At 35.8% G+C, this 27,676-nt stretch overlaps 1 protein-coding gene across 1 annotated transcript; it reads right to left on the bottom strand.

The window, feature by feature from the left end:
- Positions 1 to 9,371: 9,371 nt before the first annotated feature.
- On the bottom strand, positions 9,372 to 17,794 carry LOC149538104 (putative receptor-like serine/threonine-protein kinase At5g57670). Its single transcript, XM_089799470.1, has 7 exons — positions 17,268 to 17,794; positions 11,768 to 12,022; positions 11,202 to 11,359; positions 10,847 to 10,926; positions 10,600 to 10,735; positions 10,065 to 10,214; positions 9,372 to 9,942 (listed from the first exon to the last, which is right to left on the bottom strand). The coding sequence occupies exons 1-7, from the start codon at positions 17,689 to 17,691 to the stop codon at positions 9,796 to 9,798; spliced, it is 1,350 nt and encodes a 449-aa protein (XP_089655596.1). The 5' UTR covers positions 17,692 to 17,794; the 3' UTR covers positions 9,372 to 9,795.
- Between the last annotated feature and the right edge of the window lie 9,882 nt (positions 17,795 to 27,676).

Here is a 27,676-nt window from a genome sequence, read left to right as displayed (position 1 = left end):
AATGCATGAATCACTGTAATAAATGGATATTCAAGACGAGCGTATCAAAATAAATATGTATATGTCAAGAAGCGTAACATAATTGGGAATGCCCATTAATGGACTTTAGAGGGATAATCCTCTTTATATTGGAAAAGAGAAGATTTAGTGAGGTTTGTCGGCTCTAGAATAGATTAAGATCAACTTTGATGGTGCTTCAAAAGAGAATCCTAGTCTTTTGAGAGTTGGACTAGTTGCTAGGAGTGAGGATGGTAGTATCTTGGCTCTAATAGTAAAAAGAGTAGCAGATGGAACAAACAATTAGACTGAATGCCTTATTGCAGTTGAAGCATAATTGCTTGGCCTTAAGCTAGGGGCTCACAAGGTAGATTTCGAGGGGGACTCGCAATTGATAGTAAATGGTACTGCTAAAGGAGAGAAGGACACTTGGTATTTGAATAAGCATAATCAAATGGAGACGAATTTGACAGAGGATAAATGCTGGAATGTGCATTTGGCAAGCATGCGTGCTGCCCTTAGGCGAGTCCAAGTAATGATGAAGCGTCCATTGGAAAGTGATCCTTCTTGAAGCTTTGCTAGATTTGTTTTTGAAGCTATTTTCTACCTCCTATTTTGCATTCGCAGAGTAAGAAAGTGATTTGGTAATCTGCCGTGACTGGGATCTAGGATCATGGAGGCAAATTTGGAGAGGACTATTTGGTACATGACAGGAGGCCGTGGTCAAATCTAGACATACCATCCCTCTTTCTGGCACTGGCCTTAATGGTGGCAGAGTCTAAGGTTGAAATCTTGGGCACGACAAGAGATTGTTTGGAGCCAAATTGGGGTGTGGGCTTGGAGGATGTCTTGAGTAGAGCCGAAATTGGGGTTAGATTACACATGGAGCAACACTTGTGGTGGTGGTTTGGGCTAATTGCAACCCTTGCTAGTTGGTTCAAGTGGTTCAAGTGACTCCAAGTCGATGACATGTTCTGATTTTTTGCTTGGGCCTGTTTGGGTTTTTATGCTATTTGTAGTGATATTAGGCAAGTTTTGGTTGTATTGTCATGGACGTGGCTATCCTCTCTACAAAATGTACTACTGACTAAGTTTCAAAAAATTGAAAACACAAGATTTTTAAAATAAAATTCACCATTTGATCTTCATAATCTGCATATTTTGTGATCGAAAAAAAAAAAATACTTTGAGAAAAAATCACAGTGGTTTCGTGAATCTGAACAAAAAAACATGTTTAACTTTATTTTATCTTTAGTGCATTTTGTTTGGAGATTAGCTAGTGCCCGATACCATGGTCACAAGTTGACTAGAAATATATATGTACTCATTTTTTCCATTAATACAAATTACTACTATAAAAAAAGCATAATTGGGAAATGCCACTAAATGTAATCAGAATAAGACATCCTCTCAAAATCAACACAAAACTAAATAAAAATATGCACAGATATATACAATTTGTAGCTACTTTATTACAATGAATCATAGCATTAGTTTTTTAATTAAATATTATTAATTTTGAAATAAATTTTATATCAATAAAAAATGGAAAACATAACACATACCATTATTTTTATTTTTATAATAGAATAATAATTAAGATCATGACGCAAAATAAAATTTATATGACAGTAAGTCTTTTATCTAGGAGGTCTTGGATTTGGTCCTAGACTCGATCTACTTCTCAAAGTTAATAATTTATAATAATAATTAATCTTGACTCCAACCTCTTCCCTTCAAAAAAAAAAATCATTTTTCTTACATTTCATGGTTATTATTTTTTCAAATTACATCCCAAACCATTTTTTTTCAACTTCATAATCAAATAATAACTAATATTTGAATAATAATAACTAAATTTTAATGCTATTTGAATAAGGATTAAGAAAACAATAAAACAACATGTCTCTTTGAAAGTTTTCTTCATACACCTCAACTTGTTATTCAATAAGAAATGTTTGATTGTGAAACTAGCAACTACCCCTATCCTTTTTTTAATGATATTAAGTAATTGAAAAGCACGTGTTGTATCATATAGGAGAATTCTCATTTATCATAGCATCGTTGGAAAGCTTGGTATCTTTGCATTGTTTTATTCTTTAATTATATATAACTAGCTTATATATACTTATATATAAGCACCTATTTTAATTGAAATCCTATGGTTTTTTCTGTGTGGGTTGGGATTTGAATTAAATTAGGTGCCTTGAGAAGGATGACTCTCGGCATATTATATATATAAGTATATATAAGCTAGTAGCAGTTATCATACACCATGGAAGACATTTTTAAAAAACTTTAATCTAAGTATATAGTTATATTATATTAATATTAGCCTAACTATTATATGAATTATTATATTTTTATAGCAAAGTGACAATTACTATTTTTTGAAAATAATTATAATTAAATTTTATTTAGGTTAGGGTTATAATTATAATATACCATATTAATATAACCCCCCCTCTCTCTCTAGTTGTCTATCCCCTACTATTAGTCTCCGTCTCTAAAATAAAATAAAAATATGAACCTCTCTCTCTCTCTCTCTCTCTCTCTCTCACACACACACACACACACACACACACACATGCCCTTTATATACTCTCTAGATATGTGTTCTAATCACTTGCTCTCCCTTTCAACCCTCCCTCATCTCGCCATCCTATCCCTCTCTATCCCTCTCTACCCCTACCTCTAATATTATTGAAAATCCACCCCACCCCTCTCCCTCTCTCTCTCTCTTTGACATCACCCTCTCTCTACCTCTATCTCTAAGTTCTCTTTTTATTAGAAATATAATAGGATCCCTTGCGCCACCCCCGCCTTCCCCCCCCCCCCCCCCCCTCTCTCTCTCTGTATATATATATGAATGTCCCCTACTCTCTCGCCATCTCTTTTTATCCCTTTTTATCCCTTCCCCCATCTCTTTCTCAATCTCTGCCTCCCCCTACTATCCATTACCTCCAATTATACAATACCCCTAATAACCCTTTTTCTACCCCTATCCCTAAGTTCTCTTTCTATTAAAAATATATTAGGACCCCTCGCCTCTCTCTCTAGATATGCCCCCTAATCACATTCTCTCTCACTACCCCCTATCCAAGTCTTCCTCTATCTATTAAAAACATACTATGAGTCTCTCTCTCTCTCTCTCTCTCTCTCTCTCGATATACTGCCTATATCTATGCTCCTTTCTCTCCTCCTCTCTTACACATTCCCCACTCTCTCTCAATCTCTCCCTCCCTTCCCTATCCATTTCCTCTCTCTCTCTCTCTCTCTCTCTCTCTCTCTACACACACACACACACACACACACACACCTCCTAATCACCTCCTCACTCACTCTCTCCCCTCTCTCTACCCTTATCTCTAAGCACTCCCTATTGAAAACATAAAAGGATCCCTTACCTCTTTCTCTAGATATTCCACCTAATCCTCTCTCTCTCTCTCTCTCTCTCTCTATATATATATATATATATATATATATATATATATATATATATATATATATATATATATACATATATACACTCTCTAATAACCCTCTCTCTACCCCTATCCCTAAGTTCTCTTTCTATTAAAAACATAATAGGATTTCTGGCCTATCTCTCTAGATATTGCCCCTAATCATCTCTTTCTCTCTCTAGGCCTCCCTCTATACCTCTATCAAAAACATAATATGACTCTCTCTCTCTCTCTCCCCCCCTCTCTCTCTCCCCCTCCCTTCCTCCCCCCTTATTTCACCATCGTATAGCTCTCTCTCTCTCTCTCTCTCTCTCTCTCTCTCTCTCTCTCTCTCTCTCTCTCTCTCTCTCGATATGCCCTCTATTAAACCCCTCTCTCCCCCCCATAATTTCACCATTATTCTTCTTTCTCTAGATATGTTGTCTAATATCTATCTCAATTTTTCTCCCTCTCTCTTTTACCCCTTCCCAATTCTCTCTCAATCTCTCCCTCCCTCCCCCACCTCTTAGCTCACCTCTTTATATATGACCTCTAATCACCCCCCTTCTCTCTCTCTCTCTCTCTCTCTCTCTCTCTCTCTCTCTCTCTCTCTCTCTCTCAGACACACACACACAAACACGCACACACATTATGCCCTCTAATAAACCTTTCTTACTCTCCCCTATTATTTCACTATTATCCCTCTCTCTAAATATGTGTTCTAATCTCTCTCTCTCTCTCTCTCTCTCTCTCTCTCTCTCTCTCTCTCTCCCCCCCCCCCCCCCCCCCTTATCTCACCATCGTATCACTCTCTAACCCTCTCTCCAAGCTCTCTCTATTGAAAACATAATAGGGTCCCTTGTATCTCTCTAGATATGCCTCTCTCTCTCTCTCTCTCTCTCTCTCTCTCCCATTAGTTCACTCTTATCCCTCCCTCTCTAGATATGTTGTCTAATATTTATCTTCCTTTATATTCCTCTCTCTTTTACCCCTTCCCAACTCTCTCTCAATCTCTCCCTCCCTCCCCTACCCCTTTCCTTGCCTCTATATATATGACACCTAATCACCCCACCCTCTCTCTCTCTCTATATATATATATATATATATATATATATATATATATATATATCTGACACACACACACACACACAATGCCCTTTAATAAACCTCTCTCTCCCCCATTATTTCACTATTATCCCTCTCTCTCTAGATATGTTGTCAGATATCTATCTCCCTTTTTCTCCCTCTCCCTTTTACCCCTTCCCAATTCTCTCTCAATCTCTCCCTCCCTCCCCTACCCCTTCCCTTGCCTCTCTATATATGACCCCTAATCACCCCCCCCCCCCCCCCCCGCCCTCTCTCTCTCTCTCTCACACACACAGACACACACATTATGCCCTCTAATAAACCTCTCTTACTCTCCCCTATTATTTCACTATTATCCCTCTCTCTATATATATGCTTTCTCATCTCTCTCTCTCTCTCTCTCTCCCTCTCTCCCTCCCCCCTTATTTCACCATTGTATCGCTCTGTAACCCTCTCTCTATTGAAAACATAATAGGGTCCCTTGTCTCTCTCTAGATATGCCTCTCTCTCTCTCTCTCTCTCTCTCTCTCTCTCTCTCTCTCTCTCTCTCTCTCTCTCTCTCTCTCTCTTCATTATTTCACTCTTATGCCTTTCTTTCTAGATATGTTGTCTAATATTTATCTCCCTTATTCTTCCTCTCTCTTTTACCCCTTCCCAACTCTCTCTCAATCTCTCCCTCCCTCCCCTACCCCTTTCCTTGCCTCTCTCTATATATGGCACCTAATCACCCCCCCCCCCCCCCCCCCCTCTCTCTCTCTCTCTCTCTCTCTCTCGTTCGTTATGCCCTCTAATAAACCTCTCTCACTCTCCCCCATTATTTCACTATTATGTCCCTTTCTCTCTAGATATTTTATCTAATATCTATCTCCCTTTGTATCCCTCTCTCTTTTACCCCTTCCCCACTCTCTCTCAATCTCTCTCTCCCTCCCCTACCCCTTCCCCCCGCCCTCTCTCAATCTCTCTCTCCCTCCCCTTCCCTCTCTTTCTCACTCCCTCACTCCCTCCCTCCCTCCCTCCCCCTCTCTCTCCCCCTCCCCCCTTATTTCACCATCATGATCACTCTCTCTGACCCTATCTCTAAGCTCTCTCTCTATCTCTCTCTCCCTCTCTCTCTCTCTCACACACACACACACACACATTATGCCCTCTACTAAACCTCTCTCTCTCTCTCTCTCTCTCTCTCCCATTATTTCACTATTATCCCTCTCTCTCTAGATATGTTGTCTAATATCTATCTCCCTTTTTCTCCCTCTCTCTTTTACCCCTTCCCAATTCTCTCTCAATCTCTCCCTCCCTCCCCTAACCCTTCCCTTGCCTCTCTAGATGACCCCTAATCGCCCCCCTCTCTCTCTCTCTCACACACACACACACACACACACACACACACACACACACACACACACACACACACACACACACACACATTATGCCCTCTAATAAATAAACCTCTCTTACTCTCCCCTATTATTTCAATACTATCTGCCCCCCCCCCCCCCCCATTTCACCATCGTATCGCTCTCGAACCCTCTCTCTAAGCTCTCTACTGAAAACATAATAGGGTCCCTTGTCTCTCTCTAGATATGCCACTCTCTCTCTCTCTCTCTCTCTCTCTCTCTCTCTCTCTCTACATATGTTGTCTAATATTTATCTCCCTTTTTCTTCCTCTCTTTTACCCCTTCCCAACTCTCTCTCAATCTCTCCCTCCCTCCTCTACCCCTTTCCTTGCCTCTCTATATATGACACCTAATCACACACACACACCTACCCCCTCTCATTATGCCCTCTAATACACCTCTCTCACTCTCCCCCATTATTTCACTATTATCTCCTTCTTTCTAGATATGTTGTCTAATATCTATCTCCCTTTCTATCCCTCTCTCTTTTACCCCTTCCCACTCTCTCTCCCTCCCCCCCTTCTCTCTCTCTCTCTCTCTCACACACACACACACACACACACACACACACACACACACACACACACACACATTATGCCCTCTAATAATGTTTAATATTTTATTAAGATTACAAGTGGAGTTATAATTAAATTTAGATTTCAACTTAATTTAGTATTAGTGCCAATTCTCAATTTTATTGGGTAACTTTCAATTTATCTAAGGTAATTTGTGATTTGAAACATGAACATTTATTGTTAGAGTTTAAGTTTCAATTAAGGGCGAAGTTGTGATTTGAAACATTAAGCCAAAAAGCACAACACAATTATACTTGAAAAAAATTTAAAAATACATATATACAATAGATTATAGATTAATATTAAATTCAAAAATTTGATGATCGCTTTTTTTAATGATAAACCTATACTACACGTATATTCCATATTGAATTATTTTTCTCTAGGATTTATCATTCATGGTATTCAAATTACTTTCAAAGAACTCATTAACTATGATTAATGATAAAAAGAAAGAAATTGTTATCATTATATAACTAAATTATTTCTATACTATTATATTTGCTTTTCTAAGTAAGTATAATGACATTTCCAATATAAAAATATAAAGAAAATATAGAAACATCCTAATTATAATTTTTAAAAAAGAGGTATCTAATTTCTTATTTTATTTTTTTACTAAATTCACCTATATACACTTTTCTAACTTCTAGAAATATAAAATCTAGAAAAAAAAATTATAAAAAAATTTGAAAAATCAATTCTGCAAAAGCAAAATGCCACTTGGCATATTTAATATTAATTTTTATCTATTTTATATTTGAGAATCTTATTTGACAACTTATCTAATTTTTTTGAAAAAAGTTTCTTGAATGCCAAAAGACATTTTCTATTTTAAATTGATTTTTAAAAAAAGTTTGTAACTCCCATCAAATTTGTTTTCTATTTTGTTTCTTAATAGTTATGATTGCCAAATGGCATTACACATCTTAATTTGTTTTATTCAAATAGAATTTGCTATTTTAAATTGATTTTTACAATTAAATTTGTTTTGTAACTCCCATCAATCTTTTCATTTTATTTCAAATTTTTCTTCTTACATAAGATTCTTTAATTATTTATTTATAATGATATAATTCAAACTTTTTGATATATAGATCTATCAGAAATGACATATTCCTCTCTTTACAATTGTTTTAATTGACTACAAATATTTTTAAATACATGTTCACAATCACCCAATTCAAACTTATTGACATATAGAGACCAACAAGACAATTACCAATTTTTAAGAAAAATATCTTTCAAAAAATTGGTCAAAATAAAATAAAAAATCTTTAAAAACAATTGACAATCGGATTCTATTTGAGTGCCAAATAAATTGAACTAAATGCTACAAATATATATTTACAATTGACATATACAAAACGTAAAAGAAGAATATAAAAGTTTAGGGAAAGTAACTAACAATTTACAAAATGGAAAAGGGGAAAAATAGTGCAAGATATACATTTTATTCCTTAGCTCTAGGGTACACCTGCTCACACCAAAAAATATAATCAAACGTCCATTTTTAAAATATATTATAATAGTCACTGACTTGGATTCTTGTAATGGATATTTTTGAGCCACTACTATTAAATTTGTGCATAAATATTAAGAAATTTGGTTTAAGGTGTCAAGTTAACTACAGGGATTATTGATAACCTTTCCCTAACTGTCAATGTCTATTGAAATAATGTGTGCCCTGATTGTTAGTTATGTTGGCCTTAGGCTCATGGCTGTCATCTGCTTATAATAATGCATGTGAAGCCTGGGTAGGTATGGTGCAGATCCAAGTTTAAACGTACCAGCATTAATCTAAATATCATGTACATGAAGAATCTGTAAAATGAAAAAATAATGAAATGTAAAAGAAGTTTGTACATACATTAAATATCTTGAGCTGTCAATGGGGGAATTTGTTATGTCGTCAAAGATAGTTATGGCTAGTTAGCCAACTATTTCTACAGTGTCACGCAATTCAATTATGTGTGGTTTTCAAACGGTAGGGCCTTGAATTCATGTGAAGAGTGCACGAGAGAGTTTGACCTCGAAAGAAATTGATAAGGATTAGAAAAATCTGTTCTCTCATATGAAAGATTTGTCAAAGGTCGGTTCTTATTGACACTCGAAAGATTTGAATAATGTACATACTTTTGTTTGCTAGCCAACTATTTCTCATATGTCCCATGATAATCTTTCTGAAGGGTCAGATAATTCAATCATATTTCATATGCATTGACGCTTTCAATAGGCCAAGAAGGTAAGGCCAAAAAATAGTGTGGATACAGGAGAGCCTAACCACAAAATAAGCTAATAACAATAGAGAAGAAAAATGTGTATGCAGATGCATCAAAACCTATGTTGGCGTGTCTCATATTACAGATTTGTCAAAGGAGGATTTTTATATGGCCACTCAAAAGATTTGATAATTTGTCTTCATGCTAGTGACCCCAACTATAACTGATCTATCATACAATTCAATTATATTTTGTATTTAAATGCTCTCAATAAACCAACAAGCATCCTGTGTGGTTAGGAGCTAAAATTCTTGTTAATGAGAATGCCAGCAGCACTTTGCACATATCCACAACTAACGAGACATTCAAAACATATTCATGGCATATGAGGTCTTTGGGACTTCCATGGAAGCAAGTCTACAATGCAATATCATGCCCATTATCAAAAGTTTATGGCTTGCAGGACTTTGAACATTCCTACAGACTAGCCCTCAATAATGATGTGGGTTAGGAAGGAGTAGATCTCTTAAGAATTGCAGGAGAGGAAGAATTGACTCGGAACTTGAAAGACGTTGCATGAATGAATTTAAAACCTTGTGTATAGAATAGGAAACCAAATGAGAAAAAATACTACTAGCATGGTTAGATGGATGCTTTGTATTATACCAACCATATGCACATTCTTAGATTGAGAAGAATAAAAAACATATACAATATCCTTTCGCTTTGGATACACTCAAGAAATCTGCAACTAGAATACATTCTATTCTTTTGAAAGAGAGGTCACAAGTTCAAAACCTACGAGGGGTAAGGTATGAATGCCTTGTTTGTAGCATAGTTACGTGCCTCTTCAAGGAGAATGTGGTAGTCCCATATTACTGTCACCACATATAAGCCTAAAAAACAGATGACTGGTTTAGTGGACTATAAATGCTGCGCTCCTTTCCTTTGCTTTCCTTTCCTTGAACTGATTATATCAAGCTCTAGTGTTACACAGGCATTTCTCATCAGTTAGTAGAGGACAATAGGTTAAGACACCATTGTCAGGGTCAAAAATGCTGTGGAAATATCCCTCCTGTCATCTCCTCTCATCTGTTACATCAGTTTCGCTTTCGGATTCATCGAATGCCCAGAAGTCATCATCATCTTCATCCATAATGGAGGGTGGCATTTTCCAATTATCTGCTGTCTCGTGATTTTGACCTTCAATCAATAGCTGTAGGACCTGAAAATAAAAGCCAAGCAGCAATATTATCAACTGATTTACAGTTATTTAAGTACCAAATTAGGCTAATATAAGAGGTGTTTTTATAAGAAGTTGGATTTGTTAAGGTAAAAGCCAAAGACCTCAATCATCGATGGACGCCAGATTGCTGAATGCCTTATACACAATGATGCAGTGAATACCATCCTTTGCATCTGGTGAATGTCATATTGCCCCCGAAGTCGAGGGTCTACAAGTTCATGAATGTTTCCAGACTCCAATAGGGGCTTGGCCTGAAGCAAACATAGCAAAGTTTGGTATAAATATTTAGTATACTCCTCGGCAATCAGTTTATTTCATTTGGTCTATTTTTCATGTGTGTTTAACAAAAATGGTTAAGGGGTCCATAAAAGAACATATGAATTATGTTTCCTTTAATTCAAGTCAAGGAAAAGCAATTTTCGATAAAAATTCATGCTTGCATTTTGAAACCTGTTTTCTCAATGCCAATGCTTAGCAGAAACTTGTCTTAGACATGTCATCAAATAGTCAGCTTATGCCCTTCTTTACAACATGAAGTGGTTAAATAGAACTTGTTTTCTTTGGGTTTAGGCTAGGAAAGGGAGACTTGGACTTAGAGATGGGCAAAAATTTATTTAGATGAATAGTTTCACTCACCCAAGACACCAGATTTTTCTCTGAAGCATCAATAGGTCTACGACCTGAGATAATCTCAAGCAAAAGTACCCCAAATGCAAAAACATCAGTTTTCTCATCAACAATGCCATGTAGGAAATATTCCGGTGCCAAGTACCTGTTTAAGACATTTGAACACATTGAATAAAAAGCTTAAAAAAAAGACTGACAATTATGAGAACCTTATCACAAGAGTCCAGTAAACAAGAAAAAAAGAAAATTTGCGCACCCAAATGTTCCTTCAATTGGTGTGACAGAATGATGAGTCCATTGTGTTGGAAGCCATTTTGCTATACCAAAATCTGATATCTGCACTAGCCCAACCACAGATTAGATTAATAACCCAAAAAAGGCAAAAGTTCTTCATAAAGAGATATTTTTGAACTGAGATGAAATGTTTGTCAGTGTCTTATTGAAATCCAAACAATCATTGTGTGAAAATCAATAAACATATACGACTCTAAGATACACAGAGAACTATCTTTTGATTGAGAAATGAAGCTGCTAAGAGTTTTATAAGTTACACATTAAAGGAATCCCACAAAGTTCCATTTCATTGCAGCAATGAATATGTGTTTCCTCACCTGGGGTTCAAAATCTGTCCCTAGCAAAACATTTGAAGCCTTTATGTCTCTGTGTATGATACGTCGCTGGCAGCATTTGTGCAGATAATGCAACCCTCTTGCTGTTCCAATTGCTACCTTGTACCTAATTGACCATTCCAGTACTGGAGTCCTGGTGCCTGTTTCCAATATATTTTTGAGATTTAGATCTTTATCACACTGTTTCTCTAAAATCCATGGAAATTAAACCAAAGTTACATTGGTTGCCTTGAAAATGAGAAAAAACTCAAGAAGTGCTCAATAAAAAAACATTTAGTGAAAAACAATTGAAGATGTTTGTTGGAAAATTTCAATTCCTTCATTTTTGGCAGGAAAACCTAAATAGGATTCTGTTCAGCAATAACTGTAAAATTTAGATTTATGCACAAATAAATTAACTATTATTCAACACTTGTCACTTTCTGTTATCAATCTCTTCTGCTCCACTGTATGATTATATATTAGCTGAATAACAAAACCCCAACTAGTCAAACAAGGAAAGTTAGTAGCCCCAGATATTACAACTATTTTGAGACGATGGAACTTACCATGAAGAAGTGAAGCCAAGCTACCATTTACATAGAAATGGAATATAAGATGAAGTCCATTCTCAATGCAGCATCCTATTAATGAGGTTGCATTGGGATGGCACACATGGCCTATGATTCCCAACTCCGTTAGAAACTCTTTCTCTTTCTGTTCATCAGTGTTTCCCTTTGCTAGTCTCTTAACTGCTATCATCTGTCCATCTGGTAGGACTCCTTTATAAACCTCTGCATATCCACCTCTGCCCACCAAATTATCTACAAAAGCAACAACGGTAGTAAGAATCCAAGTAAAAAATTTATGGTCTTTTCCAATAACCTTTCCTGCTGGTTAGTTAGTTAGCAGAGACATTGCACAGGCATACATGTATTTAGGAAGGGCAGGGAAGATGAGTTAGCAACCAAACAAATTAGTAAAACACTCTAGAAAAACTGGTGTCAGTTATTTGAAGAAATTAAAATTTAGTTTTCGTATTATAGGTCACTTTCCTACAATTTCTTCACAAAATAAGAATAAAGATGATAGTGGTTTAGAACTTTATATATTTTTTACAATCAATAGCTTAAAGGATTGGCCTATACTTCCCTGCTAAATTTTTTGGGAGATGGGTAAAAATTATTGTCTCGTCAGGCCATTTGACTTTTAAAAGAATAAGAAAAATGACAGATTTCTTCCAATCAATGCTGCAAGTTTCAAGCTTTTCATGCATTTGTTCAATCCCACAGAGATTTGTACTGCCTAATAGGGTTTCAGTCTGGATGGAATTCCTAACCCCCATATAGTATGTAAACAAAAGGGTTAAGACACCTAAAGTTAAAACATAACTATAGAGATCATTGTTTACATGAAGGTGACAAAATTCGCTCAACTAGCCCTTATAGATCCCCAAACACCCAGACGTCTAGAATGTCATTGCAATTGGACATGCTGTCAAAATAAATCTCCATAGTACAGCTGGTTTTTCTCCAAGGATAACTATACATGCTCATGGAGAAACATGTACATTCAGGGTGGATGCCTCTATGGTTATAGAGCAAAAAAATCTAAGGTTAATATGCTTCTACTTGGACATCTACCATAGAAAAACCATTACCACAAATAAGGACGTCTCTCATAGTCCAACTAGCAACCATCTTGCTAGGTACACAGATTTGGGCATTATAAGCTTTTCCTATTTGAATGACACGGAATCCCTTCCATGATTAGGTGTAATCTATTGTTCACCACAACTTCCTGGTCTATAATAAATGATCTATCCCTGGTGACAAGATCCCTGAAGCCGAGATCTGATTTGGAACACCCTAATAACTGTGGGTTATGCATGTGTGGATTATAAGCGAAGCCCTGAAGCTCACTATCACAGAACCAAATAGTCATTGGTTATGCACTGGTAAACACCAAGGATCTAAATTATCCAGACGTGCTAGGTACACAGACTTGGACATTATAAGCTTTTCCTATTTGAATGACACGGAATCCCTTCCATGATTAGGTGTAATCTATTGTTCACCACAACTTCCTGGTCTATAATAAATGATCTATCCCTGGTGACAAGATCCCTGAAGCTGAGATCTGATTTGAAACACCCTAATAACTGTGGGTTTTGCATGTGTGGTTTATAAGTGGAGCCCTGAAGCTCACTATCACAGAACCAGATAGTCATTGGTTATGCACTGTTAAACACCAAAGATCTAAATTATCCAGACGTGCTAGGTACACAGACTTGGGCATTATAAGCTTTTCCTATTTGAATGACACGGAATCCCTTCCATGATTAGGTGTAATCTATTGTTCACCACAACTTCCTGGTCTATAATAAATGATCTATCCCTGGTGACAAGATCCCTGAAGCTGAGATGTGATTTGGAAAACCCTAATAACTGTGGGTTATCAGTGGAGCCCTGAAGCTCACCATCACAGAACCAAATAGTCATTGGGATTTATTAGATTATTAGTTATGCACTGGTAAACACCAAGGATCTAAATTATCCAGACGTGCACTCTCCTGCTATTGACTGTCAAAAACCAGAAAATTCAAATTTCAATAGTTATGGTGATTTACAAGCCATGTTGGCTATCCATTGTCATTGAATGCAATAATTTTATACCTTTGACAGATCTTGGTAGGGCTTAAGCCTTAAATGCCTCGAGTCCAGCTAGCAGCAGTGTTGTGGTATTGAGGAGTGATTGCCACAATAATGGCCTGGTTTCATACCTAACATTGCTAGGTTAATGCCTTGTGCGAGTAGAATCCCTATCATTAGAAAGGCTTACTTTTAGATGATGGTCATTATTTATGCGGCAGCCACCCATAAGCAAAGTGTTATATAAAATAGCCAAACAGATAACTTCCTAGATATTATTACATTTACTCAACAACTCAAAGTAACCAAACATATACTCATAATCATAAAGTAAAATAGACATAGAGACAACTGGTAAAGAATTTTCAACAGATTTTGCTAAAATCCAAATGTTAAACTATCTAGAGGGACACTGTCAAATTTGGCATGGTGCCATCATCCATCATAGGAGGACAGTTTTACACGCAAGGATAACTGGTTGTACCCATAAGGAGAATTACATGCACACTGGATGCCTCTGCAGTTAAAAATCTGAAATCATCCTAGGAACATTTACCTGCTTCTAGTTGGGATTATCACCCTGAAAAGCTCAGTTCTGATAGTAAGAATGTTTTAGAGACAGATATGGCTATCAAATATGTATCAGAGGATCCAAGGAAATCTGTGAAATACAATGGGCGGTGGTCATCTGGTTAGTCTCATCAAACATTATTTCTCAAGTCACAAAGCAGAATTCTCAAAAGTTATGGCAGTTTGGGTGGACTCATAGCTACCCTCCGGCATATAATTCTAGCATTCTGAAACGAGGCTTATCTTTGGTCTTGGCAAACTCTTAATGGGACAATGTCGACCTGGTTTCACACCTAACCTTTAATTGGTTCACATTTAGAAGCCTTCTTATCATGAACTGAACTCTTTTTCAGGTAATGGTGTATGTTAATGTTTATCTGCCAGAACCACCCAGAGGCAATGGGTTCTGTCATATAACATTACAGAGTTTGAACCTCTACCTTTTCCCAAGGCACATCTGCTTCTACATCAATGAATCATCTATTGTAACAGGGCTTCTTTACAAATAAGAACACTCATTAAATGGTTATATGACGTTATCTACATGGCACATACCTGAAGCTAGACATGTTAAACTTCAACTGACCAAAACATTCAAAAGTTCACTCTGCTTGCGCATCACACAGTAGAATTATTAATAATTGTGATAGTTTGCATACATTGATGTTCACCTATTTGCATTGGCTCCTACTACAGAAACAGCTTTTTGGCCCAGGTCTCGGAAAGTTTTGAGTGTGGTCTTGGAAAGTTTGGAGTGTCTTGCTCCAGCTGGCCTAGAAAGGGAGGAATTGTTTCCATCTCCATCACCTGGGAATCTCATTAAGCTAACACCTCCCATTTCAAAGCACCTCCCTATCATGTGAGAAGTCTACCTTCAAAATGATGATTGTATTCATATGGGAGTCAGTTATAGCCATTGGCTTCTACAACAAACATAAAGATGCATCTATAACATAATCAAGTTTAAAACATATGGCTACTCAAGAATGTCTGCCAATAGATGCTTCATGCAAATTTGAACCTATATCTGCTTAAAATTTTATTTTATTTCAATGCTGCTTTACAAAGAAGGAAAGGCATTAAATGATCACAATGTCCTCTCACATAATCAGGTTGAAGAGTTGCTATTAGACTTGCTAAAGATCGAATAACTAAAACATTCAGCAGTGTAGTTTAATGCCACACCACAAATCTGATTCTCAATGGCCATGGTCCTTTACATATACCTCACAGCCACCCACTGGCATTGGGTTCCAGGATTCTAGCGCACAATATTTTTTGACCTGAGGCTAGTTGTGGTAAAATGCCTCATATAGGAGCCTACTCACTACCAAGAGAGAAGGCACGCTTCAAATTAGTAACAATGGTAGATGTCCATAGCCACAAGCCACACATAAGCATTGGGTTTGATGACAATAACATACATAAACATACGTACACATTGATAACCTGATGTACTAAACCAATGCCTATTCCAGAATGACCAAGCAAACACTGATGACTAGAAAGGATACATGCCCAGACATGTGTATCCTGTCACATTTATGAGTCATGGACCCCTGACTAGACATGGTGAACTTCAAAATGTAATTCATAAGGGTACTTTGCTGCTATATCACAAAACAGGACTTCCAATGGTGCACATCTAGATAGCCAGATGTCCTCATGAATATTGAATCTATATGTATTGCAGAAATCTCAACCATTATATTATGAGTTTTTCACAATGGTACTTGTTCATAACTAGCAGCCATCCATAAGGATGAGGTTCTATCACAGGCATATACATGTGTAGATAATCTCATGAGTTTTAAATGGTTGAAGTTACATTTACTTCAAAATGCAAGCCATACATGATACAACCATGGTAGGAAAAAGCATACTATCAGAGAAAGGCACTAGTTTATGGGTAGCCACTCATAAGCATTGGGTTCTCTGAGACAGGTATATACACGCAAAAGACTGTTGTGTTTGATCTTACATCTAATCCATCTGGCCAAGCATATATCTATTCAGATAAATACACAACGCGCATCAGGTTCTATGACAGACATATACTCACAAATATTATCTCATGATAGTTAAGCCTACTATCTATCTACTCCAAAGTGTTGAAGCCTGTGCTGATAACTAGAAAGGACGCCTGGCATGTATACAAACATGTTAGGTTTGCAATAGACACATATTCACATTAATGGCATCATACTTTTAAAACCCATTTATACTTCAAAAATGGTCAGGCATACCCTGTTAAACAGAAAGGATACCGACGCACGAGTGCACACACATACCTTTAATAGATAGATATATCCACATTAGCTATGGAAGAGGCATGCCCACATGTAATCGCATGATACTCAATCCTTATTCACTCCAAAATACCCAAATATGTGCATATAACAACAGAGAATATATACAAACGTAAACACAGAAGTACAGTTTTACAGACTTGATTTTGTGATATGCATTTTCAGACATGGATAACCTCATGAATCCTTAGCCTAATCCAAAAACCCAAATATGCTATTATGGTAGGGGAAAGCATACTTTCGGACAATGGTACTCGTCCATAGACAGCAGTCACCCAAATGCATTGGGTTCTCCGCAACACACATAATCTTATAAACATTGGTCCTTAATATACTACTTATACCAAGCATATGCCGTTAACAGAAAACTATGTACACATACAAGCTCATTGGATTCTGTCACAGACATGTACATACGTCAATAACATCTTGAGCTTCGAACCCATATTACTCCAGGATGCTCAAGCAAATCTCCATGAGCTTTTCCCTTTTTGGGCATATAAACACAATTTAAACTGGAACCAGTATTAGGCACATACCAGCATGAAAATTGTTGGTGGCACCACAAACTTCATCAAATGTAAAACACCTCCATGAAGGCTTCCAGAGACGAGGAGGAACTGCATGCATTGGAATTGGGATTTCATCAGCTGAAGCCATGGCTTCAGCTTTGTCCTTGAGCTCCATGTACGAAGAAGAGGTAGAAGAAGAATCTTCATTATATTTAGCACGTCTAGAGAACAAGCTCTTGAAAGAGTAGTTGTGGAGGAGAAGCTTCATGGTGATGTTTCTCCAGATGCAAGAACAATTGTTGTTAAAATCATGGGTTTCATCATGTGGGTTGCTGTCGCTTTGTTGAAGTAAGGCTTTTCGAGAAAAAGAACGAAGGGATTTTGCTTTACGGCACAGGTTTTTTGTGTAGGACTTCCTCTTTTCCGTATACTCCGTCATTAACAGGTTCATTCGATAAAACAGAGGATCTTTGTTAGTTTGTGTGGGACTGCATCTCAGTGTTTATTTAACGTTGGAGGCCGTTTCGCAGTGGGGCGTCAAAGTGGTGGAATTGTGCCGTGTAAATTAGGAGCCGGGAACTTGGAATCTGACGCCGCCTGAGATGACTGCGGCGGAGAAGGACGCGTGCTGACGTGTATATCGTCCGTCCTTTTCAATGGCTGTGTGGGACCTACTTCTGCCACCTCTGCCGGGCCGCCGGATTGACACGTCAGCCGCCTCAATGGGTCCCACTTTCTTGGAGACGTGCTTTTAGGTTTGATGGGTTTTGTCGTTTACTTGTTACTTTAGTTTTACTGCAATTGACCTTCGGAGAAGTGGGCGTAGAAATGATTGTTGTGGTCTCCCACCCTCACCTTTTCTGAATCATTATTTGTTTGCATCCCTTGTACATCTAGGGATTAGTTGTTAGAGTGGGTTATATTTCATCACCTATCCTAAATTTAACTCCTCCACTTACATCATACATTTATATGAATGGACTCTAACTAGGGGAATTTTACATGCCTTTTAGTGATGTGACATAAAATGAAGGACATCATCCACATTGTATTGAGACCGTACACCATCATTGGGAAGGCTCTATAAGATATGTGTACTTTTGTTTGGAAGATTGTTAGGGGAATAATTTTAGTAGTCGTTTAGGCTAATTTTGGAAATCTAAATTTCTAAATTTGTAAGTTCAATTTTGTAGTTTTTTATAATGAACCTTAACAAGTGAATGAAGAGCTTAAAGATAAGGTTTCAACTTTTGGATATTTACAAATTTCTTTGTAGGGAGTGTGGAGTGCAAAGTGGTCTAAAAGTGTCATTTCAAAATGTTCACCTAGAATCTAACCTGTAGACCCTTCAATGATCGTCAAGTGACTAACCAAAACAAAAACACTCCACCCACAATAACCATTCACTTTAGCATGAATAAATAAAATATTTATATTGTGGACCCACTTACTAGGTACAAAAGGGGGTGAAGTGGTCATTCTAATTAAAATATTGTCCCTTGCGTTAATCAAAATTCTCATCTTATTACACCCATCGGAGGACCCAACTTAACCGCACCTTACCCTATACCTAATTACCCTAACATATTTTCAATTTACTAAATGCCACATTACCACTTGTGGGTTATCCTATTACTATCCCCTCTAAACCCTAAAGTTGTTTATTTTTTCCCTAATTTTTCTGCAAACTTCAAGTTTCATGATCACCTCTTGCCCCTTTTGTTTCAATTTGTGCATTGAGGGTTTTCTTCTTCTGCTACTAGGTGAGTAATCATGAAGCAAAAAAATTATCATCGTTATTTATTGTTCAATGAGTGTTTGTGATGATTTTCTTGCACTCTTAGTTGTAAGTTCCAATCATTTCAACTTTAAATCATTGCATGTAATGTGATATAGAGAAATAATTAGAGGAAATGTGAAAGAATTATTGTACATTGTCGATTTAATCATTACTTGGTGTTGTAGTTTATATGAATCTTGACATTTTCTTCAATTTTTTGTTTTAAATATGGGCTTTCTCAGGGTTACCATTCATCTCACGAAGTAGCAAATCTCTCACAATTGTTTATCATTCAATAAGTGTTTGTAATGATTTTCCTAACGTGAAACATGAGAGTTTCAATCGTTTCACCTAAAAATCACTGCAACTAATGTCATGGAAAGAAATAATTAGAGGGAATGGGAAATAAATATTGTACAATGTCGATTTAATCATTAGTTGGTGTTGTAGTTTTTATGAATCTTGACACTTTCTTCATTTTTGTTCGTTTTAAATATGGGGTTTCTCTGGGTTATCAGTTATCCCATGAAGTAGCTCTTATCTTATAGTTATTTATCATTCAATATGTGTTTGTAATGATTTTCTTGCACTGATAGTTATAGTTTTCAATCGTTTAAGCTTGAAATCACTGCATATAATGTGATATAAAGAAATAAATAGATAAAGTGGTCAAGATATAGTATTCAATGTCAATTTTAATTATTACTTGGTGTTGTAGTTTATATGAATCCCGATATTTTCTTCAGTTTTTTATTTTAAATATGGGGGTTTCTATGTTTTTATCATTATCTTGCATATACTATTTTTTTGAAAAAACTTCAGCTTCCTCAAGCGCTTCCCACATTTTGTTTCATTGCATGTGAGGAGGGTTTGGGTCCACCACTCTCATTTTCTAAGCTTATATTACTTGTGTACATTCTCAATTTGTCATTGATTTGTTAGTGTTGTCAATTTATTAGTGTTGTTTCTCCATGTTTATGGATTTAATATCGAGGGTTCTCTATGTCTAGACAGTTTCTGTCCACAACTATAACTAGAGAAATAATGATTAATACATGATCTCTTATTCTCTTATCCCCAACTTGAACACTCAACCTTGTCATTTCCAAAAGATCCTACATTTCTTTGGAAATATCAGATATTGTTTCATTAAGTGTCTTATTATATTTATCTAGATACTTTAAAATGACCTCTTCAAGTACCCTCTTACCATCATTATAAAACTTGTCAAAGAATTTGCAAAGTGGCCCTAAGTTACCATGTACAGTTAAATTCTTTGTACTATTATTGATTGGCATACTAGGCTTACCAAATTAAAGTTTGATCTTCTTACACACTTTTTTTTCATTAGATGGATTTGTCTTTGAGACCTTTTTCACTATTGTTCCCTTTGAATTTAGCTCTTTCACTAAATCATCAGACTTTGTAGCCTCATCATTATCTTTAGTTGGCTTATACTATTACAAGCTAGGGGGGTTGTTGCACCAAAAGATCAAGCTTTCAATGCTTAATGCAACCAAAACATGGGAGTTGGTTAAGCCATGTCTCAAATTCCAAAGGGGAACAAATGGCTAGTGTAAGAATCCCCCCCCCCCTCCTTAGCATTACCCAAGAAGATTCAAACTTGTAACCAAGCTCTGGTACCACTTGCTACAAGCTAGGGTTGATGTTGCACCAAAAGATTGACTTGTCCATGCCTAATACAACCACTAGACTTATAAAGCACACGAGTCAGTTAAGCCATGTCACGAATCCTAAAAGAGAGCATTGGCGATTATTCCAACATATACTTGTGATTTTTAATTTTACTCTTTTTGCCTCCTCGCTGGATGGTTTGGTTTGTTACTATTTCCTGAGACTCATTATCTTAGGTGGACTTGCAAATGTTGAAGATCATTTTGTCTTCCTTGGCCTTGATGAAGAAGAAATGGGAGTAGATATATCTATATCAACTAACTTTCCTTCTTTCTTCATGTTTTATAATTCCATATGTCTTTTCCTTTCCTCTCTCAATGCCCACTCTAGGATTCAAGAACTCCATACTAGATTCTCTACTTCTTTCCAAACCCTTCTTTATGTGCTAGGTCTTTCAACTTCTAAATGAACCTTCAAGCTCTTCTCCTTGAATGTACTATACCTTTGTTCAAATTTATCAATTGGACTTCTCAACAGACGTTGAGCATAAATATGAAGAATATACTCATCTACTTCATACTACATGAGCAGGGTACAAAACCTTCTAGGTTCCTGCTTCCATTAGGCATTGATTTGTCTCTACCATTGAGAAAATTATGTCCTCATACTTCTCCAAAATGGTCCTTGGAATCCTTTCCCTTTATTACATTTTTCTTCAAAAATCTTATAAGAAACCCCACAGAGTACTCTTCCTAGATTTGTTATGAACCATATAAGAAACTGCCTGATCCAAGCTAAAATTGTTTACCAGTACACCATAAACCCTTTCAACACCAGAGGCTTCATTCATGAAGTTAAATAATAGACATAAGATTAAGGTACTATATTTGATTTTTTTCTTTCCAGCATTTAAAAACAAATCTTAGATAGGTTCTCCATCAAATAGTTCCTCAATAATTCACACTGGTCATATTCTTCATTTTCCTTTACCATCCTATATGAACTTACTAAATAGAAATGCTTGAAACTGAATTACTATAATGATAGATCTTGCAACCTATAATAATAACTGCAAATTTCACATCTTGTTCAATAATGTCATTAATGGTCATTGTTATTTTCTCCCATTGAGATACAATAACATTAATAATAATTTTTTTTTGGATAGATTTCATTATAGGCACTTCACGAATGCATTAAAACCTAGAACTATCTTGATAACTACCTTAATAATCTTATAGGATTTATCTAGGCATATAAATTCAACATGAATGTTTCTTAGCACCTACTTAACCCACTCATTCTCATCAAACATTACAAATTTTATGATTTGAACTAGGCTTTTCTCTTTAAGCACCTTGAATTCATCTTTCAACTTGGAATTTATAGATAAATTAGATGAATAGAGTTTGTGAACCTAATAGCTACCTAATTCCTCCAAGTTTGTGTGAATATAAGCACTATATCTTCTACCCAGAACACAACATAAGGAACAATTGATACTTCCCATTCTGGATCATCCTTCATGGATTTGTATTGTTGTTTCTTAAATTTCAATTTAGGGAACTCAATTATATCATTAATATGAGGTTTATCCATACTAAAAGTGAAGAATTTAAAACTACATTGTAAAATACCTCTTTGTCAATGAAACTAGGGTTTAATAGTCCAATTACATCTTTCACACCAGGTCTTACTGATTTCACCTTCAAGAGCTCTCCAAATGCTTCTTTCCAATGTAAAAAGTAATAAATTAAACAATGAAACTCCCTTTGACCTTTACACATCCACTTTTTGCTATAATAAATGCTCCATACTCTAATTCATAGAATACCCTGTCATACTGACAGAGATACAAAATTTCTTCTACGAACCTTTCAAATCTTCTTTGATTCCTTCAAAGCTGATTCAAAAATAGTTGTAATACCTTGATACATCTAAATCAAACTTTTGCATACAGGAATCAAGTCACATTTTTTTACAGAATTTTCATAAAAGCTCCCCCTAGGCCAAAGACTTTAGCTTAATTTCCTAAAGAAATGTCCACACCATATTGATGTGTGGAGCGATTATATATATTTCTATCACCTTTTCTTATCCATATCTTGTTCATCTTCTTCCTAACTTCATAAACATCAACCTTCAACTTGCCTTTTTTATTGCTTTGCATGTTAATCCTATCCACCAAACCTTTATGTTCATCTTCATATTTCTACTTCTGAAAAATTTTACAATGTGAACATGATTGTTTAATTTATAATACACCACATTTGATTGAGTGTACTTATAGTTCACTTGGTTTCCTCTTGATCTGGATTACTTAGCAACATGTTTAAAATGATTGCATGAATGACATATGGCATTACCTTGGTTTAATGCATTGTTCATTTTGCATTCACTTAGTTTGTGATCATAATTATTGCATTTGAAACATTGACCAAAAAAAGATGCATTATTCATCCTATTTCTACATTGTGTAATCCTATGGAAATTTTATTCAACACAAAGAATATACCATTGAAATTTTGAGCATTAGGTTATCTTACTAAGCACTGCTTGGGATTTCCATTTTTATTCTCTGATAAGAGATTGCTTTGACTTGACCCAAATAATTATGCTTTTTCAAATCCAAGACCTTGTGTATTGTCTTTCATTCTTTTTCTTTCAAGTAGTGTATCAAGCTTGGATGATCTAACCATGAAAATTATCCTTGTAATCATTTGCAATATCAAGTTAATTCCTTATTTCATATTATTCATCCTTCCAATATATTCCTCATTCTGTCTGGATTCTTCTAGATCAAGTTGTAGCTACCTAATTTCATTATTCAGTTGGTGACACTTATTAGATTTATCCTTTAAGGACTAATCAAGTCTCTTGTCATTCTTCTTTCTTGACCAAAATAATTCCACACATGTGCTATCCCACATGTCATCTCAACATCCTCAAACTCAAAAAATGACTAACAAAGTCAATGTGGTAGATATGCTTTAAGGATTTAATATACCATGTTGTTGTTCTTCATTGTTTACCCAAAATCTTATTATAATGATTTAGAATAACTAAGAGGGGGACGAGGGTGAATCAATTATCCTTAGGTCTAGATGTACCAATTCAAATTTTACTAAGTTCAAATTGATTAATCAATCTTAGATACCCACTTAGTCTATATAGCATATGATCAACAAATCAACTTTTCATGTAATTTTTTAACTCTCTATTTTCTATGTATCGACTGCCAGTAAATAAAGTATTGTAAAATATAGCATGCATAACAATAACATCTACACATATAAATAATACTTTGACACTAGGATTTAACATGGAAACCCAATTTGAAAAAAACCACCAAGTAACATGCTACCAATTGTCCACTCTTCTGAAGTGAGCTCAGTTAAGAGCCAAACCTGTTAAAGGTTATACAACACACTGTTAAATATGATTATGTTAAATGATTTAATCAGCCTATTAAGAGTGACCTTGTTAGAGGAATTTGGATCATTCCATCAGAATATCACCTTGATTAAAGGATTTACAAAATGATTTTTAGGTCAACCTTGATTAAAGGATTTTGACTGATACAATGGTTAGAATGTAACAATAGGTTTGATCTATAAAGTACAACTCACTTTGCAAATTTAGATCTCCATTCACTCATCTGCTAGTTCATTTGTTGGCCTCCATTGACATCTTCATCACTGATATGCTTGACAACTCCTCACACTTCACCAAACTCTTCACACTTCTCTTCTTTTATTTTGCTCTTTACAACTTCTCCTTAAGATCGCCAATCAACAACGAACCAACCTTAAAAAATATCTCCCATGCCTCCTTAAATAGGAAATTTCAATGTTTTTTCACTCTTAAACATCATTGTTGATATTAGGATTAGGTCAAAGTCATCAAATCCTTCTATCTTTTTATTTTCCTTCTCCTTCTAGAAACTTCTGATCAAATCCTTGCCTTTGATTGTGTAACAAACTCTCCTTGTGCATTAAATATGCCAGCTCATCAATCCTTATCTTCCATGTGCTTTTACTAATTCAAAATTCCAACTATTTTGGTCTTAGATTCAATTCTTTCACAAACTATAACTTTTGTTGTCACTCGACAATCACTATGTTCTTCTGCTTGGTCATCATTGTGTAGCTTGACATACACTATACTGTCTCACTCTAGATCAACAAGCTTGCTTGGCCATTACTATTCTTGGTCACTACTAACACTTCTTCATACATTTTCTCGGCAATAACTAACACTCAACTTGAACTATTTTGTTCAACTTCTACATACGTTCCTTAATCTTCTGCTTCAACTCCTTCATTGATTGATCACTACTAATATTCGATCAAGCTTATCATTATGACTTGTTTTAACTTTACGCTTCATCCATCTATCTTCTGTACTTCCTATATTGATTATACAACATATTATTCTATTAAGGACTAACTTATCAAGTGTCCATTGTATTTCCATGATACTTAACTTCTCATTACTCATCAACACTCACTAGCTCACCTTGCTATTACTTTTTTCAAATCCTTTTCATCAATCAAATGATATGGCACTCTAAACTATTTGTAAATGTCTCTCTAGTAGGTTTGAAAATCTTTCTTACCAAAAGGTTTGACATCAATGACAATATAACAATTGCTCCGATTATAGTTTCCAACAATCTCCCTCTTTGGCATTGATGGAAACACCTCACATACTTCACTAGTTACCATACAATCCAAAATCCTCAATACTTATACTATCAACTCCCTCTATGTTTGTGTTCTTTATTTCTTAGTTTCATTTTTATTCTCATCCAAGCAAGCTTAGGATGCTCCCTCTATCAGCTAAACACATACTCTAGTATGTAGCAACACCTCAACTCGTGCTCTTGATTTGACAATAATTACTCCATATAGACTCTCCCTCTTACTGATAGGAATAACTTGATCATTTTTTTGTGATGTGGAGCCCAATCAAATTTGGAGATTTATTCAATGTAATTTCCCCCCAAATTATTTCTATGGGGGTTTGGGGGTAGCACCCCAGGTGTGCTCCCTATAACAATACATGGTGGGGTTGAGGGGCAACGCCCCCATGAGGGTTTTTGGGGCCCCCGAAGCCAAAAATGACTCTACTATTGTAAAAGGTGTCGACTATTATTTTTTTCCTACGATTGGATGACTTATTCTAGCCCTAAATTTGTAAGTGACAAAAGCTTGTAAAAAATGGCTTAGGGTTTGGGATTTCATAGTGTATGATGAGATTGTAGCTTCTTGCGATAGTATTGAGCTGTAAGGGATTACAGATTGTAATTATTGGATAATAATAATATTGGACTTGTTGTTGGTGGACGTAGCCTAGGGATTGGATGAACCATGCTAAATCCTTGTGTCTTGTGTTCTGTTTTGTGCGATTTAACATTTTTTGATATTGGTTATATTTGTATGTAATTGTTATTTCTATCTGTGGTTAATCCTAACAAGTGGTATTAGAGCTAGATTGTCATCATTTTCTTTTTAGCTATCCTCTGCAAGAAGGTCTCATGGTTGAGTGGGAGCAATGATAGATGAGAGTAAGTTGAAGGTTGAGAAGTTTAATGGGTGTAACTTTTAGTTATGAAAAATGGAAATGGAGGACTATCTTTATTAGAAGGATTTATGGTGGCCATTGAAAGGAAAATTGAATAAACATGGAACTTTGATAGATGAGGAGTTGGAAATTTTGGACAGCAAGGCAGTTGGGACTATTTGATTATGCCTAGCACAATTGATGGCATTTAATATTACAAAAGTGAAGATGACTGAAGAGTTGATGTAAATCCTAGCAAGGTTGTATGAAAAGCCCTCCACTTCAAATAAGGTATTTCTTATGAAGCATTTATTTAATATGAAGATGGAAGAAGGTGGAGTTGTTGTAGATCATTTAAATGAGTTTAATACAGTTACTAGTTAGTTATCTTCTGTGAATGTCAATTTTGATGAAGAAATTAGGGCTCTCTTAATTTTGTGTTCTTTTCTTGAAAGTTGGAATGGCTTGGTAAAGGTTGTGAGTAATTTTGTTTTTCGATCTAATACCCCAAAATTTGATGATGTGAATGGTGTTATTCTGAGTGAGGAAACTCATAGGAAAGCCTTAGATGGATCTACATCAGGAAGTGCTTTGAACACACAAAGAAGATGCATAACAACTAAGAGAGGAAGTAATTTTGAAAATTGTGGGAAATGAAGAAGAAAATCAAAGGGGAAGAGGTCTCAATCTAGAGGACCAAGAGATTGCTGGTATTGTAGGAAACCACGATATAAGAAGAAATATTCTTGGACTCAAAAGAAAAATGAAGGAGGTAAACCATAAGGGAACAAGGAGGAAAATGTGTTAAGTAACAAATCCAAAGAGGATGCTTTGCTTCTTTCTTTAGAAAATGTTGATGATTCATGGGTTTTAGATTCAGGGGCCTTATTTCATGCTATTTCCCATAGGGATTATTTCCTAGATTATGTCCAAGGGTATTTGGGCTTGTTTATTTGGGGGATAATGAACTCTGTCAGATTGTTGGAAAGGAAACAATTAAGATTAAGTTGCAGAATGAGAATCATTGGCTATTGCAAGAGGTAAGACATGTTCCAAGGTTGAGTAAGAATTTAATTTCAGTAGGGCAACTGGGTGATGAGGGTTGTGTAGTTTCTTTTAATGACAAAAATTGTAAGGTTTCAAATGGTTCCCTTGTAGTAGAAAATGTGTTAAAGTAGGCACCTTATATATTTGTACAAGTCATATTGTTCCTTCTACTTTAATTTTTTAAGAGAAAAATGAATGTTTAGGAATAGTTGCTCTAGTTGAGTAGGGAGAACAAGCAGTTGCTGTAGATTTTGGTACAATGCTATGGCACAATAGACTTGGGCACATGAGTGAGAAATAAATGAAATTACTTCATTCAACAAAAGTTTTACCAGGTTTAAATGTGTCAATATGGATTTCTATAAAATTTGTGTGTATGGAAAAAAAAAGAAAGCGAGTTTTGTGAAGA

This window comes from Cupressus sempervirens, chromosome 9 (assembly GCF_028749045.1).
Source record: "Cupressus sempervirens isolate cs-2001-9-10 chromosome 9, ASM2874904v1, whole genome shotgun sequence".
Classification (NCBI taxonomy): Eukaryota; Viridiplantae; Streptophyta; class Pinopsida; order Cupressales; family Cupressaceae; genus Cupressus; species Cupressus sempervirens.
This window is presented reverse-complemented; position numbering and strand designations above follow the sequence as displayed.

Excerpts from the sequence above, each read along its gene's own strand:
- LOC149538104 (XM_089799470.1), bottom strand. The coding sequence starts at position 17,691 with ATGAACCTGTTAATGACGGAGTATACGGAAAAGAGGAAGTCCTACACA. Across the intron at positions 11,360-11,767 it reads CTTGGCTTCACTTCTTCATG|GCACCAGGACTCCAGTACTG; the intron begins GTAAGTTCCATC and ends TATTGGAAACAG. Across the intron at positions 10,927-11,201 it reads GGACAGATTTTGAACCCCAG|ATATCAGATTTTGGTATAGC; the intron begins GTGAGGAAACAC and ends GGGCTAGTGCAG.